Genomic DNA, 15,931 nt, shown 5'->3' with positions numbered 1-15,931 from the left:
AAGTGAAGGAAGCATCTCAACGTACACAGGTGCCAAAAATAAAGTAGCCCTTTCCCTTCAATTATCTCACATATTTTTTCTTTCCAGCTTTTTCCAAAAGAAAAGATGTTGGCATTTTGTTGTCCACTGGATTGTGCTAGTGCTTCCAAAACAAAAAGAAGATTGTATTATAAAGAAAAGTCGATCACTATGACTCCGAAAACTTAATAATTTTGGTTCTGGTTGAAAGGGGTCTGTAGAGAGCTGTATTATGTACATGTACGTTGTATTTGGTATGTGCTTTTGCATTTCAGGTACATGTACATACATTTCAATTATATTCAGCTGATGGCATTTGATATTAGTGATCCAAATTACATCACTGCAGGTAATAATGTATTCCTTCGTACAGTTTGGAGTAGGAGTACTTGTTCGTATATCGGCATGTTTAATATCCAGATACAGAAATACGATGGATGTATGACTACTACAAATGTTTGCATTTATTGAGAGGAAATCTATGTGTAGGGCCTCCAATGTTTATGTTCTTGTGGGGAATTACAGTAGGTCATAGACTGTTATGACAATGTAACTGCTGCAATGTTGTGTGATAAGAGCTCATCCTTTCACAAATTTAATTTTTTTTTAAGTGACTGTCTGAGACATCTAACTGCCTGATGTGTCAGATACAATGTAACTAGAGATTTGGCAGAATTTATCCTTGTTTATTAGCACCATAATTACAGTATGTCAAGAGGGAGTCGGGGTTTTTATTATCATTATCATTATTATTATTATTATTTATTCGGCTTTCAATCGCAAATATCAATATTACACTTTTTGAAATCAGAACATACACTGGGGTGGTAAGTGGAGTGCCATAATAGGCCAGCTGGCTAACGTATTGAAACTTTACAGCAGCAAACATCATTGCCAGACAGCTAATGAGCTGGAAAGCTTGCCGAAAGCTTGCCAGCAATAGCAAGAACAAATGCAAGCAAAGTGGCTGTCAAGTATTGTTTATTTACAAATGTAGTATGAAAGTACAGATGCACTGATATGATACAGTAGCTTGTTATTGGGTCTTTGGAGGAAAACAATTCCCGTGAAATATGACATGACCGTAGTCAGATGGCCTATTGCTTTGACAAATTCGCATTACTGGGAAGTCGCCCATGTAGTGCATCCAGTATGTATGCTCTGTGCACAAACATTGATAAGCTTTGAGAATTTTCACCCAATTGTAGTTGAGTCGTAATGCTAATATGCCTTCTTGCTCCAAGATCTTGCTCCAAGAAATTTGGAGGAAGTTACCAGGTAGTAACTTTTGATAATAAATCCAGGCTGCAGAAAGATGACTTGTGATACACAGTTGCAACTGATTTCTTCCTCTATCCTTCTTGAATTCCATTCCCTAGCAATGAAATGCGGAAATTAGGTTTCTGTTCGGGTTGTTCATCTTACAAAATGTTAACCATTAAAAACAAAATTTGCATACAGCCAGTGTACCCAAAAAGTGATCACATTGTGCCAGTTCATGTATGTTTACATTTTGCATGAAATGTTCTGTTAAAGTATTTAAAGTGTACCAATACCCTGAGTATTATGTTTGCTGTATTTGTAGAACGTACTTGAGACATGCCCTGTGCAAAATATTACAATTTTTGTCACTGATTTTATTTCTTGGGGTTTAAATGTAAATTTTATAGAGTATACGAAACAAAACTTGAATAGGACTAGTCTATCACCTGATTCTTTCAATTATAAATGATCGCGCTATTGATATTGATCACGAAATAAGGCTCAAACGATAGTGATATGCAACACACGTGCCAACACACGAGCACTTTGATCGATACCTCACTGAACTGATCAATATGGAATCTCAATATTACCGTATTTGTAAAATAGGCCTACATACGCGTATATCTAGAATACGCACACATCAGTACTGGCACTTACGGAGCACAAAAGCCAAATTGTTACAGAGATATGATCTGATTTATCTGTATGTATGCATTCAGAGGCTATCACAGGTGAATTATGGCTGTTTTTTGTGTATTCTTCCTCTGTACAAATTTGATTTCCAGGATATTGGTACACTTAAAAACCCTTACTGGGCATTCCCTCTGTTAGTATGATGAATGACTGGAATTTTCTTTCTTTGTATGGTCTCATAACAGTATGTAATTACTAATGGGTTTGGGATTGTCTTTAGATATTGAACTGATCTGTCATATCCTGTGTACACAATCGGTGAATGGAATGGAGAACTTTCCATGATATGCTAGCAATAAATTCTATGTTTTCTAGCAAATTCAATCGGTTGTTTTTGTACAGTGTATTGTGACTGAATGCATCTGTAATTTTACTTTTTAAACATAGCTTAAGCTGCATGTGTATAAAGGTTCTGTGAAGACATTTGGGTAGTTTAGACACATAGGAAGACAAACGAATGACTGAAATACATTGTACATTTTTTTAGAATCTAATTATGGTTTTGTAGCGTACATGTAGATGATGAATTGTGGCCTTGGGTTGAGAAATAGCTGTGATTGGTCCAGTCCCTACACTGTATCTACAGCTGTGTCATTTCTCATTCACAAATGCAATAACCCTCATTCACATCTCCTTCCTTCAACAAACCACAGTGCCCTACTAGGAAACAAAACTTAAAAGGGATGATATTGCTTCGGTTTAGATGGGTATTCGGGTTTTTTAATTTTTGCAAGATAATTAGAAACCACTAACAAATGTACATGAAATATTAAGAGCATAAACTCTAAGAAGAATTAAAAGTTTATTTTATGAAAATTGATTTTGAAATGGCCAAGACATGCAAAAACAAAACAAAATGAAGTCATAATAAAAGGTGATTCCCACCTTTTATTAGGACCACTTTTTTTATTTGATTAAAACTGAAATCCCCATCTTGGCCAAAACTATACCAATTCCATCCCTTTAGTTTAACTCTTTATGCTTTGAACACCAATTGGCACAGAAACTCCATAGCCCTGAACACACTATTCAAAGCTCCTGACATAGAAAGGGTTAGCAGACACACATACCGTGTACAGTATCAAGCCCACCACATACTGTACAATATGTCCCACGCTAACAGTGCTTTGACGCATGAACCAAAAACACATAAAGGAGGGCAATTCATCAACATTTGTCATCTGACATGCTGTCAGTACTGACAACTTGGTCTGACAACTTGGTCTGACAATGGCACACACACACACACACACACACACACACACACACAAAATGTTTCACTTAGCCGTCTGACCACTTGTCAGAGGATTTGAATTTTTCAAGAGTAATGGACGAGGCTGTAGACTACATGTAAACAGGCCACGCCCCAAACCAAAGCACCATGAAGATAAACACAAATTACGAGTCATAGTTCCCTTTGTACAGTCAGATGTCATCTGCTCTGTCCACAGGCCACAACAATGTACAAAGTACACTGTGTCTTGATATTGGCTGTTCAGCACACTCCCCGTGGCAGAGAAGTGCAGGGCTATAAGCACCTGCAGATATGCAGGCAAAGGCTTTGCATCTATTAATTTGATCTTCTAAGTCATGTTTTAGTGAGTCGATCAGACTCATCACCCCCTCCCAATTGAATCAATATTTTTGAACATATCCTTATCACCAAACAGATCTTGTGTGGGTTGGTCCTGTTCCTGAAAATGTTCCTTTCTTGTGGCAGCAGCCCCAAATACATTCGTCATTGCAACCACTTTGGTTGTCAAGCACCTTCCTACAATGTTTATAAAATGGATTTGTCATATAAAATTAAATTTGCTGGTAGGTGAAAGGCAATCAACAAATTTGTTGAAATACACTGTATGTCGAATGAAATTGAAAGATATGTTAGTGCTGTTATCTGACGTTTCACGAAATAGAATTTTGTCAGATAAAACAGATCTTGTTGGGTACTGTACATGTATATCCTACAAGAGCTTTCACAAAATGACCCCAAGATTGCATCCAAAAGCCAAGGCTCCCAGCACTGTACTTTGCTCTGACCACACAATAGAGTGATAAAACCACTATTTGATGGATTACAAATAATACGGAAATATCACAAAAATTTTGACATAGAAAGTTATCATGATTCATTTTAATCTTACCCACGTCATAACACTTGAATAATAACAATTTATCAATTGCGATAAATCGCTTCTGGGAATAGACACATCTCTTTCTTGTCATACAGGGACAATTAACATTACCGTGAATAACAAGAGCTATAAAATATTACATTGGTTGAGTCTTTGAAGGGCTGCTTAACCGTTACATCTATAGTAATTGACACATTCTAAAATTGCAGGCAAAGCAGTAAAGAGTTTGAATCCTTCAATATAGACTGCAACAATTGTATCTGCTTTCATCCTTTTTGGAGGGACTTGCCTAGAAAATTCCTATTAAGGAGCAGTACAGTCATTTAGTTATTGCGACATTTTGATATACCAGGGTTAAAAAGGAAAAACAACAACATTGAAATACATGTACACAAAAACATTGAACTATGGACAATGAAAAGTGTATAATGTAACAAGAGTCCAATCCTATTAGGGGATGCACCAATCTGGGTATTAAAGGACAAGTTCACCTTCATAGACATGTGGGTTGAGTGAATGCAGCAATATTAGTAGAACGCATCAATGAGAGTTTGAGGAAAATCGGACTATCCGTTCAAAAGTTATGAATTTTTGAAGTTTCTGCTCAGTCATGGCTGAATGAGACAACTACTATAGCTTGTGATGTCACAAGAGTACAACTATGTATTAAGAAAGTATAAAGAAAATTCAAGATATTCTCACATTATAAAAGAACACTCGACTTCTCTCTTTCAGAAGTCAGGGGGAACAATATTACCCCTAACATAAGTCAGTAACAAGAAGAGGAAATGTGCACTTTATTCAAAAAGTCAAGTTTTGTCAAATTCTCTTTTTATTTTCCTTATATCGTTGTACGCATGTGACATCATACACTGTAGTAGTCTTCTCCTCCAGCAGTGATTGCACAGATATTTTAAAAATTCATAACTTTTGAACAGATTGTTGGATTTTCCCCAAACTTTCACTGATGTGTTCTACTAACATTGTTGCCTTCACTCAATCCACATGTATATATGAAGGTGAACTTGTCCTTTAAGCCACATGTTTTCTGGCAAAATTACAAAGCAGAGTTGGAAAGGATCTCTTGAAACTGCTTAAAAACTTTAAGCAGGGAAGAGGGCTGGGGATAATTTGCCATCCTCCGGTCTCTAGACGTACATTTCCAATACTGTGACAGACTCCATGCTGTGTCAGTAAACTCATCAAGGCATTGAGTAACCAATTCTGCATAATAAGGGGAGCTCCCACTCAAGCATGTCTTTACTATACCGATGAAGACAGGCAACTGAAGGCGCAAGGAATAGTCACATGATCCAGTGATCAGGTACACACGAGAGTTCTGAGCGACGGATCGCCAATACAGCTGGCAGACTTCCCTTGATAGGTTGATGTCCGTCGGACTTTGCATGCTACCACGTTGACCGTTGCACGCCCGACATGTTGTTGCCGTCCGCTATCGATCGCCACATGATGCGGCTCAGTCTCCACTTCTTGAGGACGGCTCGTGGTCGTGACGTGATGGCGCAGCGGTCGCGAATCCTCACGTGGCAACTGTCGCGGGGAAATGCTGCAATCTCTTGGTCGGCAATTTCCTACATCAAATACACAAAATAAGTAAAATAGGTTGGTGTTACATTCACTAAACTTCTGCAACTTCTGCCATATGCATAACTTACACGAAAACGAGGTAGCAGTTCAACAGGATAACTGTCAAAAGTTTACAGACAACTATCCATGGATGAAAAATGACAAATGACCCCTGATACACAACTAGTGTGTTAGGCTACAATGTAAGTGGAGAACAAGCTATAGATGTACAGTGGACTCCCGTTACAATGCAGTCCTCAGAACTGTCACTTTTCTTTCGTTATATTGAAATTTCGTTAAAAACCGAGCAAATAAACAATAAAAAACAAAGAGCGTGTAATGTTGCGGCCTGAATTTTTACTCCGTTGTAACCGGAATTTCAATATACATGTAACGGGAGTGCACTGTACCTCAGATGACAGGTATCAACAAAGAAGCGGTGATAACCAATAAGGCATGCAATGACTCAAATGCTAGATAACTCATTCTCTTCTAATGTACGACTATAAGTAGGCCATTAAAAAAAAAAAACAAATGATGGATGTGAATCCCTATGCGAGTGTACATTTTGATAGAGACGGCTGTTCTAAATATCAGTGTAAAACTGTATTCTATACTGTAATTCAAGTCCTGATAAGTCCTAACTCTTTGAGAGTGGAACCATATGGTCCACATATGTTTATTGTACTCAAGATTAAAGGTGGTTTTTTTTTTTTTTTTTTTTTTTTTTCCACCAGGGGGAAGGGTGTGAAGGGTGTGTGGAGGGGGCGTCTCCCCTCCCCATAAGCATTCTAACTCTTTATGTGCCACATTGGTATGCCCGGCTCAGTTGACAGTATGCCAAGTTCACATATTTTGTTGTTGTTGTTTTAAAAGAAGAGTAGAAAGAGAGAAAAAATATATTTCGCTCAAATGCACAAACCCACCCAAACTGATTGAATAATTGCCAAACGCCACAATACAATGAAAGCTTCACTTGCGATTCCCTTCCTCACACGGATAGCTTGCATTGCATGGTGATGGAATAGCATTGTTCCACTGGGGTCTTGGGGATAAATTCTAACTTTTTGTCGCAGTTGTACTGGGTATATACATTGTATGCAAAAAAATCATGCATCCCACATTTGGACAATTACATAGCTACTGGCCACTTGCAAGGAAAAAAAAAAAAGTCAAAATTTGTCAAGACATTTAAATCACAGCAAAGCTTGGGATGTTCTCTACAACTTACTTTGCTCACACATTTTGTACGATGTACAATTGTACAATGTATGTGTATGTTTACATGGCTTTGAATGAGAGAATGTTTTTCCAACTGCTCTCATGCATTGCTGTCTGAGAATAATGTGGCGCACATACAGTTAAGACAAGCTAAAAAATTGTGCGATCTGGTACTTAACACATACAGTAGTACAATATTGTAGTTTGGCTTATTCTGACAAAAATATACAGCACATGTATATACACTGTGTAGACATATTATATAATGAATCAAATTCAAGATTAGCCCGACCAGACGTCATACAGTGACTGGGCTGTCTTTAGTTAATTCAAGATATGACTCTTTTAGTTGTTGTAAATCCATTTCTTTGTGTACAAATGTGTGTGTGTGTGTGTGTGTGTATGAACAGTAGGTATGTTTTTTGGGAGTTTTAGTATGTGAGGTATGAATAAAAGCTTGACTGGCATGTGAACATAATGAACTCCGAGGCATGTGACTTGACATGTTTATGTTCATGCAGCTATCACCCACCCTGACTTCATCGGGTAGAATGGTGTTCTTGCGGATACAGTTGACGCGGAGTCTGTCCCTGTGGTGTTCTTTGACCAGCCGCCTCCTCTTCACGTCCCGCAGCATTCTCCAGTCTGCGTAGTACGTTCTTGTGATCATTGCACCAATGGCGTTGACTGGATGCGGTGTCCATGACTATCAAGGCAATTGAGGAGCAAAGCAAATGTGAAATCAGGAGGTCATCACTATTTAGACCAATCACAGACACAGAGCAGACAGAGAGAAATTCCTCTCTTATTCAGGTCTACAGTATAAGTGATAGTCACAGTAAGAGATAAAGATCTTCTCAACAAACTAAACTGTTTTTCTGTCTGAAACCTACAATGTATGCATAGTTACACAGGCAATAACCTACCCATACTAGTACTTCTTTCCATAGGAACTGATTAATATCATACAGTATATATATTTTGTGTGTGTGTGTGTGTGTGAAGTGAAAAATCTATCACTGCCAATCCAGGATCAAGTTGACTTAATACATTACATTGCACATTAAAATTAGTAAGACTATAACTTGTTACACAATGAAAATAGGTAAAACAAACCAAACATCAATCAAGTTTAATACACTAGCTACCAGGTAGTCAAAAAGAAGAAATTTAATTTTTTACTTTCTATTGTGATTTCACTGTTTCACTTGTCAAGAGGTTCCAAGCATGCTACATTCTAAAATGCCTTCATAGCTTTCTAAATGGTACGGTAGTCAATATCATCATTGACCACATTATGACCATGTGACCAATGATCACATTATGACAGAGATGCCAAGTTCAAAAAAATCTTATGAGTGAGATTTTCATGTCTCGGCACTCGCGACCGAGCAGGGGGAGGGTGTGGGAGGGGGTGTCCCCTCTCCCACGGTAGGGAGCTTTTTGTTGTTGGCAGCCCTGAAGATATAACTGAATTCACAAGCGCAGAGACTCCAACCCCAAGCACCTTCTGGTCTGGAGATTCTCCCGCCTGAAACCCCAAGCAAATGGGAGACTCCAACTTGATGTGCGCTTTGCGCACATCACGAGCACAAAGTCCCTTGTGGTCTAGGGTTCTAGATGCTCTCTTGCGCTATTTAAGGCTTTAATATTTTTTTACATACAATGAAATTAAGTAAGAAATAATTTCAAGCGGGAGAAATTAAATCTCAAGCGGGAGAACGGGAGATTCTGCAAAAATGGGCTTTCGGCGGGAGATCTCCCGTCGAAAGCGGGAGAGTTGGAGTCTCTGCAAGCGCGCATTAAAAATCGGATTTGAGGTACACGTTCTTATGAATCTTAGGCAAGTGCTTAAAACACATGGCAGGACGAGTCTCAGCACTGTCACTGTGCTTTAAAGCCAACGACACCCTTACTGTCTATTGTCAATGCATGTGAAGTGCACGTAAATGCTTTTGCTGCATGCATTTACAATCTTTTACTAGAGGTCTATGTAAAATGTATTCATTGTTGCTATTGTTTAATATTATCACTCTTTTCAGTTATTTGGATATTAAATCCCCACTGACGGGATAGAGTCAGTACAACTACAGTAGATAGTCGAGTCTACTCGACTACTAGAGAGTAAAATCCACTGCACGAGCGGGCATGCGTCCATGTATTATCGTTCTTTACACTGTACGTGCAATGCTATAAAAAAATAGAGGAGTGTCAGTTTTGATGTACAGTGGTGATGTGTTGGACAACTACCAGCTGACTACATTTTGTACCATGTGCCGTACTTTGTATTGAAGAGAAATAGAAACAGAATTTAGTGAAATGGGTTGAAAATACATGAGATACTCAGATAGTTTTACTACTTTAGATCTTCAGTACCGTAGTTATGGGTAAACTCGGCCTAGTGGTAGGGCGTCGGTAGCGCGATGCGCTTTGTCATCCCCTTCGAAATTCACGCAAAAGTCGCGAGTTCACAAGTCATCTTTGACCTACATTTTCTAGGTCTATATGCATCTACAGAACATAAAACTACTTCAAAACATTTTTTACAATAAGAGAAATCTATCATATTATCTTCGATACTAAATGATATCACGAAAGTCACATTTTGAATGCAAAAGCGCTAGCGTTTTCAAACAAACTTACGACTACCAGATGCGTTCAGTGCGTGTTGGGCAATGGGCGAACGTAGGGCGCGCGTTCGGTCAAAAAGTGGACCCACAAATTTGGCTTAAAACCACCTTTCAGGCATTTTCGCGGGTTTATCCCGGGAACAAATCTCCATAAATTTGGTATCATATGAAAGCTTGTGGTGGTCTCATTCTTCTCGTCCTACGCCGAGTTTAGATATCAAGACGTATTGCTACCTAAATTCAGATTTAAGCCTAAACATCGCTATAACTCGGCTGTTCCGTCCGACTGTGAAACTGGCCATACCGGTGTAGGAGGATTCAATGGTGCTGAATCCAAAAATAGCATTGATTTTTCGCTTATTCCCCAGGATAAACCCGCGAAATAGCGATTAAGATACCCTTGTCAGCATAGTAACAGCATCAGCGAACTAAGCGAGGCGGGGCCTACAAGTCTAGACACGTAGTTACACGCCATGACTCGTGGTTACGGCGCGCACTTACGCGAAGCTCCATACAGTCGAGTCGGTTTTGCATGCATAGGTACGGTGTTCAGCCTCCGCACAGCTGCTATAGCGCACCGCCGGTACGTAATGTGAGTACCGGTACATGTGCGCGTCTCCATGTACACTGTACTACATATCGCACATGCACCACTACTGTGTGCGCTTTTACTCCGCCGCGCTGTTAGACCTACGTTTGTGATACGTTTGTATGTATGATGGTCATCGGTCTCGTAAACCCATGTGTACAAATCGCGTGCGAGTGCAAGTACAAGTGCGTGCCGCGGGATCGAAGCGGGCCTCGCACAGCACCCTGGCTGGGTAGGTGTGTGCTAGCTGACAAGGATGCGCGCTTAGCCTTAGAAACACGCGCGCTTTGAATGTGATAAACGCAGTGAATAGCACCGCCCACTGGAGTGCGCTTGACAGTGAATTTCATTACGCTCGCGACCCACTTTTTCGCCAAGGTTTTGACAGCGTGAGGATGAAAAATACCCTGTTTTTATTTGCTCATAACTTCACCATTATTCATGATTATGGTGAGAAATTTTGCACATGTATTATGTTAACTACGGACATTATGGATATGTATGTTTTAGTGTGAAATGACTTGTATTTCTCCAGTTGCAAAAATCTACCAGACACCCTACTAGTGGGTAAAGTCGGCCGCCAGCGCGCACAGTACATAAAATTGTACTGTGCGCGCTGGCGGCCGACTTTACCCGCTAGGCCGAGTTTACCCATAACTACGGTATATGTACATAAAATGGCATTTCTCAATGGAAATTGCTATTTGGGTCGTAAGATAAATTTCAGAAGCAATTTGATTTCTCCTCCTCCTTCTTCCTTTCGATTAAGTGCAGCTCCTCCTTTTTTAACTGCGACCAGCCCCAACGTGAAGCTCCCACAGTAGGACCTACATGTAACTGTGTTTATACCGTTTTAGATAAGGAGCGCCCCGGGTACCGGTAACTCCTCCTTCCCCCTCCTTTTCCTCCCCCCGCCTCCCCCCCCCCCCCCCCCCCTTCCCTCCTCCTCCTTTTTCTTCTTCTCCTTCTTCTTCTTCCTTTCGATAAACAGCAGGCCATCAGTGGTGTTGTATCGGCCTAACGTTGTTAGATAGGCTAGAACATTTCTACTAATGGTATCGTGTGTGAGACCAGCTCGACGGAGCGGCCGACGGGCGAGCAGAACTTCAGCCCGGCGACAGCTAGGGGGAGGGCTGTAGTGCAGCTGCGCTGCGGTGCAGAGTGGCCCGAGCGAGGCCCGGGCTGGAGGGTTTACTACTAACGTTAGTCACGTTGAATGCTCGAGAGAAATGTTTCCCTAGTTATTCCGTCCCTGTGAGCAGTAGGGAATCTCCTAAGAACCAAGACGTTTTCTTATATATCTCTACAACTTACCGACCACCCGGAGTGAGCCAAAGTTCCAGGGCACGGCTTGTATAGTACAGAGCGGCCTATTCTTACACAAGACCGTAAGATGGACTCCATGTTGGATATTCACGTGAATTGCCGAGAGATGGCGCTGTGGCACTGCATCACCCAGTGCCGTATATTAAGAGAGTCTGGCCAACTCATAAATTGGACGCCATGTCGTTACCCAGCGTACAGTGCGCTTATGGTTTTAGCGTGTGCGCTTGGGGGTTAGCGTCCCAAAGGCGCAAGACTGCGTTGCTTGACTTTTTTTTTTATAGAGAGAGAGTAGAGAAAGAGGGAGAGAGAGAAGGGTGTAGGTTGGGAGAGAGACATTCTTTCATTCCATCCACGTTGCCAACAATCAATCATTTTTACACATTCAAACAGACACAAGTACACAGATAAATAATGGGGCGGCTGTCTTCAGGACATAATTCCTGAATATTAATATGATAGATTATTGCTGTCAAAATAAAAGAAGAATTCACAGTATGCAGTTTCGTAAATTTCACTAAACTCTATGCTATATTGTATTTAGCAAGTTGTCCAGGGAACCAAAGTATAGCATAACAAAATGATAATTATACAAGTCTATAATATTATCTGTGCACAGACAATAGACAAATTCCACAGTTAGGTAGTACCCTGTTTCGCACGTAAGGAACCATCAATTACCATCCTATTTAGTACCATTGATGTATTTCATTGACATGAAGGCATACTAGATATGTAATTCAAAGGGAATTATATACACATGTACAGTGTACAACATGAAACATCATCGGCAAGTGCTTATTAAGGTATGTGAAATGATCTCAGATTGTTTAAAAATATTTTTAAAGACCTGTAATTGAACGAAAGCACAAGTACCTGGATAACATGATTTGAGGGACATCCTCAGTGACATTCGTACCAATAGAAACGATGGTTAGGACAGCTGAATAGAAGATTATGAAATAAGTTAAGAAACATAAAATAAAAATGTCCAAATAGACACCAGTATACCTCCGCCATATTACACTGTTCTCTTGGCAGATGTAGAGTACGTCTTGAAAATATTACACGACAGTTTCACCGTAGTTGGCAGAAAAAAATGGCATGTTTTTCACAAAATTTAATGCGTCTAGTGTTTCCTTTCCTTGAACTAAGTGTGAATGGATGACTTTTATTGTTTAACAGAGCAAGTATTAGGCATTTGAGCATTTTTACCCGTAAGTTGACCAATCTATTTTCATGGCAATATTTTGAGCGGTTATTTGCAAGATATGTGGAAAATCCTGTCCTTTTATTATATTATTCACTTGACCTTTGACCATCAAAGCAAAAATCTTCCCCTACGCGTCATTACGTAGTAATGATGGCATGTAAATATCGTGTTTGGTTTTGAGTTTGTGCATTGGGCAATCTCCAAGGTATGGAGGAACTGGGTAATAATATTTCAACAATAAGATAGTGGAATTTTAACATGTTATATACCTAACATTGATCTTTGATCTTTGCCCCCTCCTCCCATGACTCCCCCCCCCCCCCCGCCCAAAAAACAAAACAAAAAAAAACAAAAAAAAACAAAAACAAAAAAAAAACCCAAACGATAAAATCACAAGAGAATCACGGTCGGGCAGTAATTTTCGTCTGGAAATACATGTACTCACCTTCAGAAATTGCATTATGGGGGAATTATATACATGATTTTGACCTTTCGCTTTGAGCGTGTTAACACAAAAGTTTATAAGCTAAAACAGAACTTCGTCCACTCACACATGCATGAATGTCAAGTTTCATTACAAACGGTGTCCACAAAATTGATCTTACGGAATGAAGGACAGACGGAAGGACGGACGGACGACCAAGACAAACAAAATGCCTCAGGCGACACTTCGTACGTTATGGCGGTGACAAACAAATGTGAATAAAAACTTGGATAGTCTGAAAGACACCGCTAGGAACCTAAAGAAGACAAGAGTCATAAAGTTTTCCCCTCGCACTCGGATTTCCCACTTTTTTCTTTCGTTTTGGATCTGCCGGAAAGCGGTACATCATTACATTTGAGCCAGGTCAGTTCGCGCAACGCCATGCTGCGCAGGCATTAAGGCATGACGAATCTTCAGTTTATCGCAGTAAGATATCACAATATCTTTCGTGTATGAACGGCAAGACCCTCACTGCACCGTGACTGATACTGGGGATGTCCCAAAGGCAAGCAATATTAGTGCGTAGCTGCGCATAATGAACAATGGGCACTGCGAGTGCGTATGAGCTCTGCTCGCGCCCGCGTGATTGACTTTGGTAACGACATGGCGCCTGTAGATCACGGGACCAGCTTTTGACCAATCACAGGCTTCAAAGCACATTAGCCGAAAACCGAGTTGGCCAGACTCTCTTAATATACGGCACTGGCATCACCATGACTAACCTGTCTTGCCATATTATGCCATGTGCATTTTCTGTAAAAGTGTTATGGTGGAGACACACATCGCCATAGCGACATTTCCTGTATTCAGTTTACAATGCTTTTGATTTTGCAATAAAGTTGGTAATTACATTTTTTCTTAAGTAGGATGATTGGTCCTGTTTTGATTTCATTCTCACATCTTTCGAATGGATGCAGTTGGAAAAATAATATCGTGTTGTACGCATAGAGATTGTTTGCTGTGTATATGTCTTATCTATTTATTATTTTACACCACCATACGAACCAGACAATGAACAGAATTCAAATTCCTGAAGTATGTAAGATGTCAACGGAACACAGAGGATTTCATTTCAATCATTTATTGTCCATATCATGGATATTTGTTTCGTTCACATGCTTTTTACAAAACAAAATATACGATACAATTGAAGGGTTTGTTTGCAAAAACCGATGAGTCCATTTTTGAAGATTTTGAAGTACGATCTCTGTCATAAAGTACAAAATAATACCTTTTAAATGATATATTGGTCACTACATATAAAGGTATATTTTTGAAGTTATGGTCAAAAGACGCAGAACTTTTCTTATTATTCTCCTTATTTTTCTTGACCTCTAATCGCAAATATCTCCATTTGGCAAATATGGACTTATCGGTTTTTGCAAACAAACTCTTCAATTTCATAAAAATATTTAAATGACATAATATAAAACATAAGGGAGGCATCTTTTGCCAACATCATAAAACATTTTAAAAAAATGTCTTATAGCATATCTTATATCAGCATCAATATTCAAACATTCAACCCATTAATATATCTTATGATTAATACAAACTGTGAATGAACTGATGAATGTCTGTCCGTCCATCCCGCTGGACTAGCATTATACTAGTCCAGCGTACAGACTAGCATAGTCCAGCGTGCTGGACTGGCGAAATGCTAGTCCGTATAGGCACCATTTGGACTAGCATTTTGCTAGTCCAGCCACCAATATAAGTTTCATGCTCTTTCGCATGTCTTCTATATCATGTTCACTGACATACACATGGTGTCTGTTCGTGATATACATTGCTGTTTTTCATATACGATGTTGAGTAAAGTCAGCTCAAGAGGTCAACAATTACCTGCTATAAGCAATATGTTGACAGAAAGTAGCAAAATGTACGTATAGTGATCCGAAGCTTTCATAAAAATACATATGTATTTGTTGATTTCGTTGTTCAACGGGAGTTGCACAGAATTAAACAGCATTTCACCTTATACCAAAGGTCTGCGAGAATGGACTCTATCATCAGAGACATTAATATTTTGTTACATAATCGTAAACCGACAGATTTACTCTGATTTACCTTTGATTTGCTCTATTTTGCTCTATTTTGTGCATATAGTTATTGTCAAAACTTGAAAACGCCCCAAATATTTGACATCAAAACTAATGACCACTTGCTACCAGAAACAGAGACCATCAGATGTTTTCTTGCTCGTAAATTGAATTTATTTCGTATGCAGTCGTGAAGTCCGAGAATTTGATCCAGAGATTTCTTTTTTTCTGATTGAACAAGTGTATACGTATAGTGATGGTAAGTACAGATTATAATATTGCAGAAGATGAACTACACCATAATCCTCCGGTGTTAGGTAAAATGGGATTTATTTTATCATCACTTTCAACTAGCATAAGAAATAGAGTATGACATTTTTTTTATCTCCAAGCAATCACAAGTCAATGCCGTCTCAACAAAATACTTATACATAGTTAACTAAAAACTCACAGAGTGGAGAATACCATGTATTCTTTTTTTTTATATATCAAAACACGGGAGAGATACATTTTTTAGCACTTATTGTGCCCATAACCTGAAAATGAGGAGAATTGTTGTATACAGTTTTATTGAAATTTGAATGTGTTTGCAACATCCAAACCCTTTCGTTCATTAGAAAGAGAATTTTGACAAGCACCTGATTGTTCCTCCATCTGACTGGGGGAAAAAAAAAAACATATTTTATACGGATTCCCCATGAAACGTATATGATTTGACCAACCACATGTT

At 39.3% G+C, this 15,931-nt stretch overlaps 1 protein-coding gene across 1 annotated transcript; it reads right to left on the bottom strand.

Annotated features, from left to right (window-relative positions):
• Positions 1-5,521: 5,521 nt before the first annotated feature.
• Positions 5,522-13,135, bottom strand: LOC139739298 (small ribosomal subunit protein uS14m-like). Its single transcript, XM_071649914.1, has 3 exons — positions 13,121-13,135; positions 7,453-7,626; positions 5,522-5,704 (listed from the first exon to the last, which is right to left on the bottom strand). Exons 1-3 carry the CDS (start codon positions 13,133-13,135, stop codon positions 5,522-5,524), a joined length of 372 nt encoding a protein of 123 aa, XP_071506015.1.
• Between the last annotated feature and the right edge of the window lie 2,796 nt (positions 13,136-15,931).

Source organism: Diadema antillarum, unplaced genomic scaffold (genome assembly GCF_040938485.1).
Source record: "Diadema antillarum isolate AM-2024a unplaced genomic scaffold, OU_Dant_1.0 seq00000793_RagTag, whole genome shotgun sequence".
Lineage (NCBI taxonomy): Eukaryota > Metazoa > Echinodermata > Echinoidea > Diadematoida > Diadematidae > Diadema > Diadema antillarum.
The sequence above is the reverse complement of the archived record's forward strand: the minus strand, read 5'-3'. Positions and strand labels throughout refer to the sequence as shown.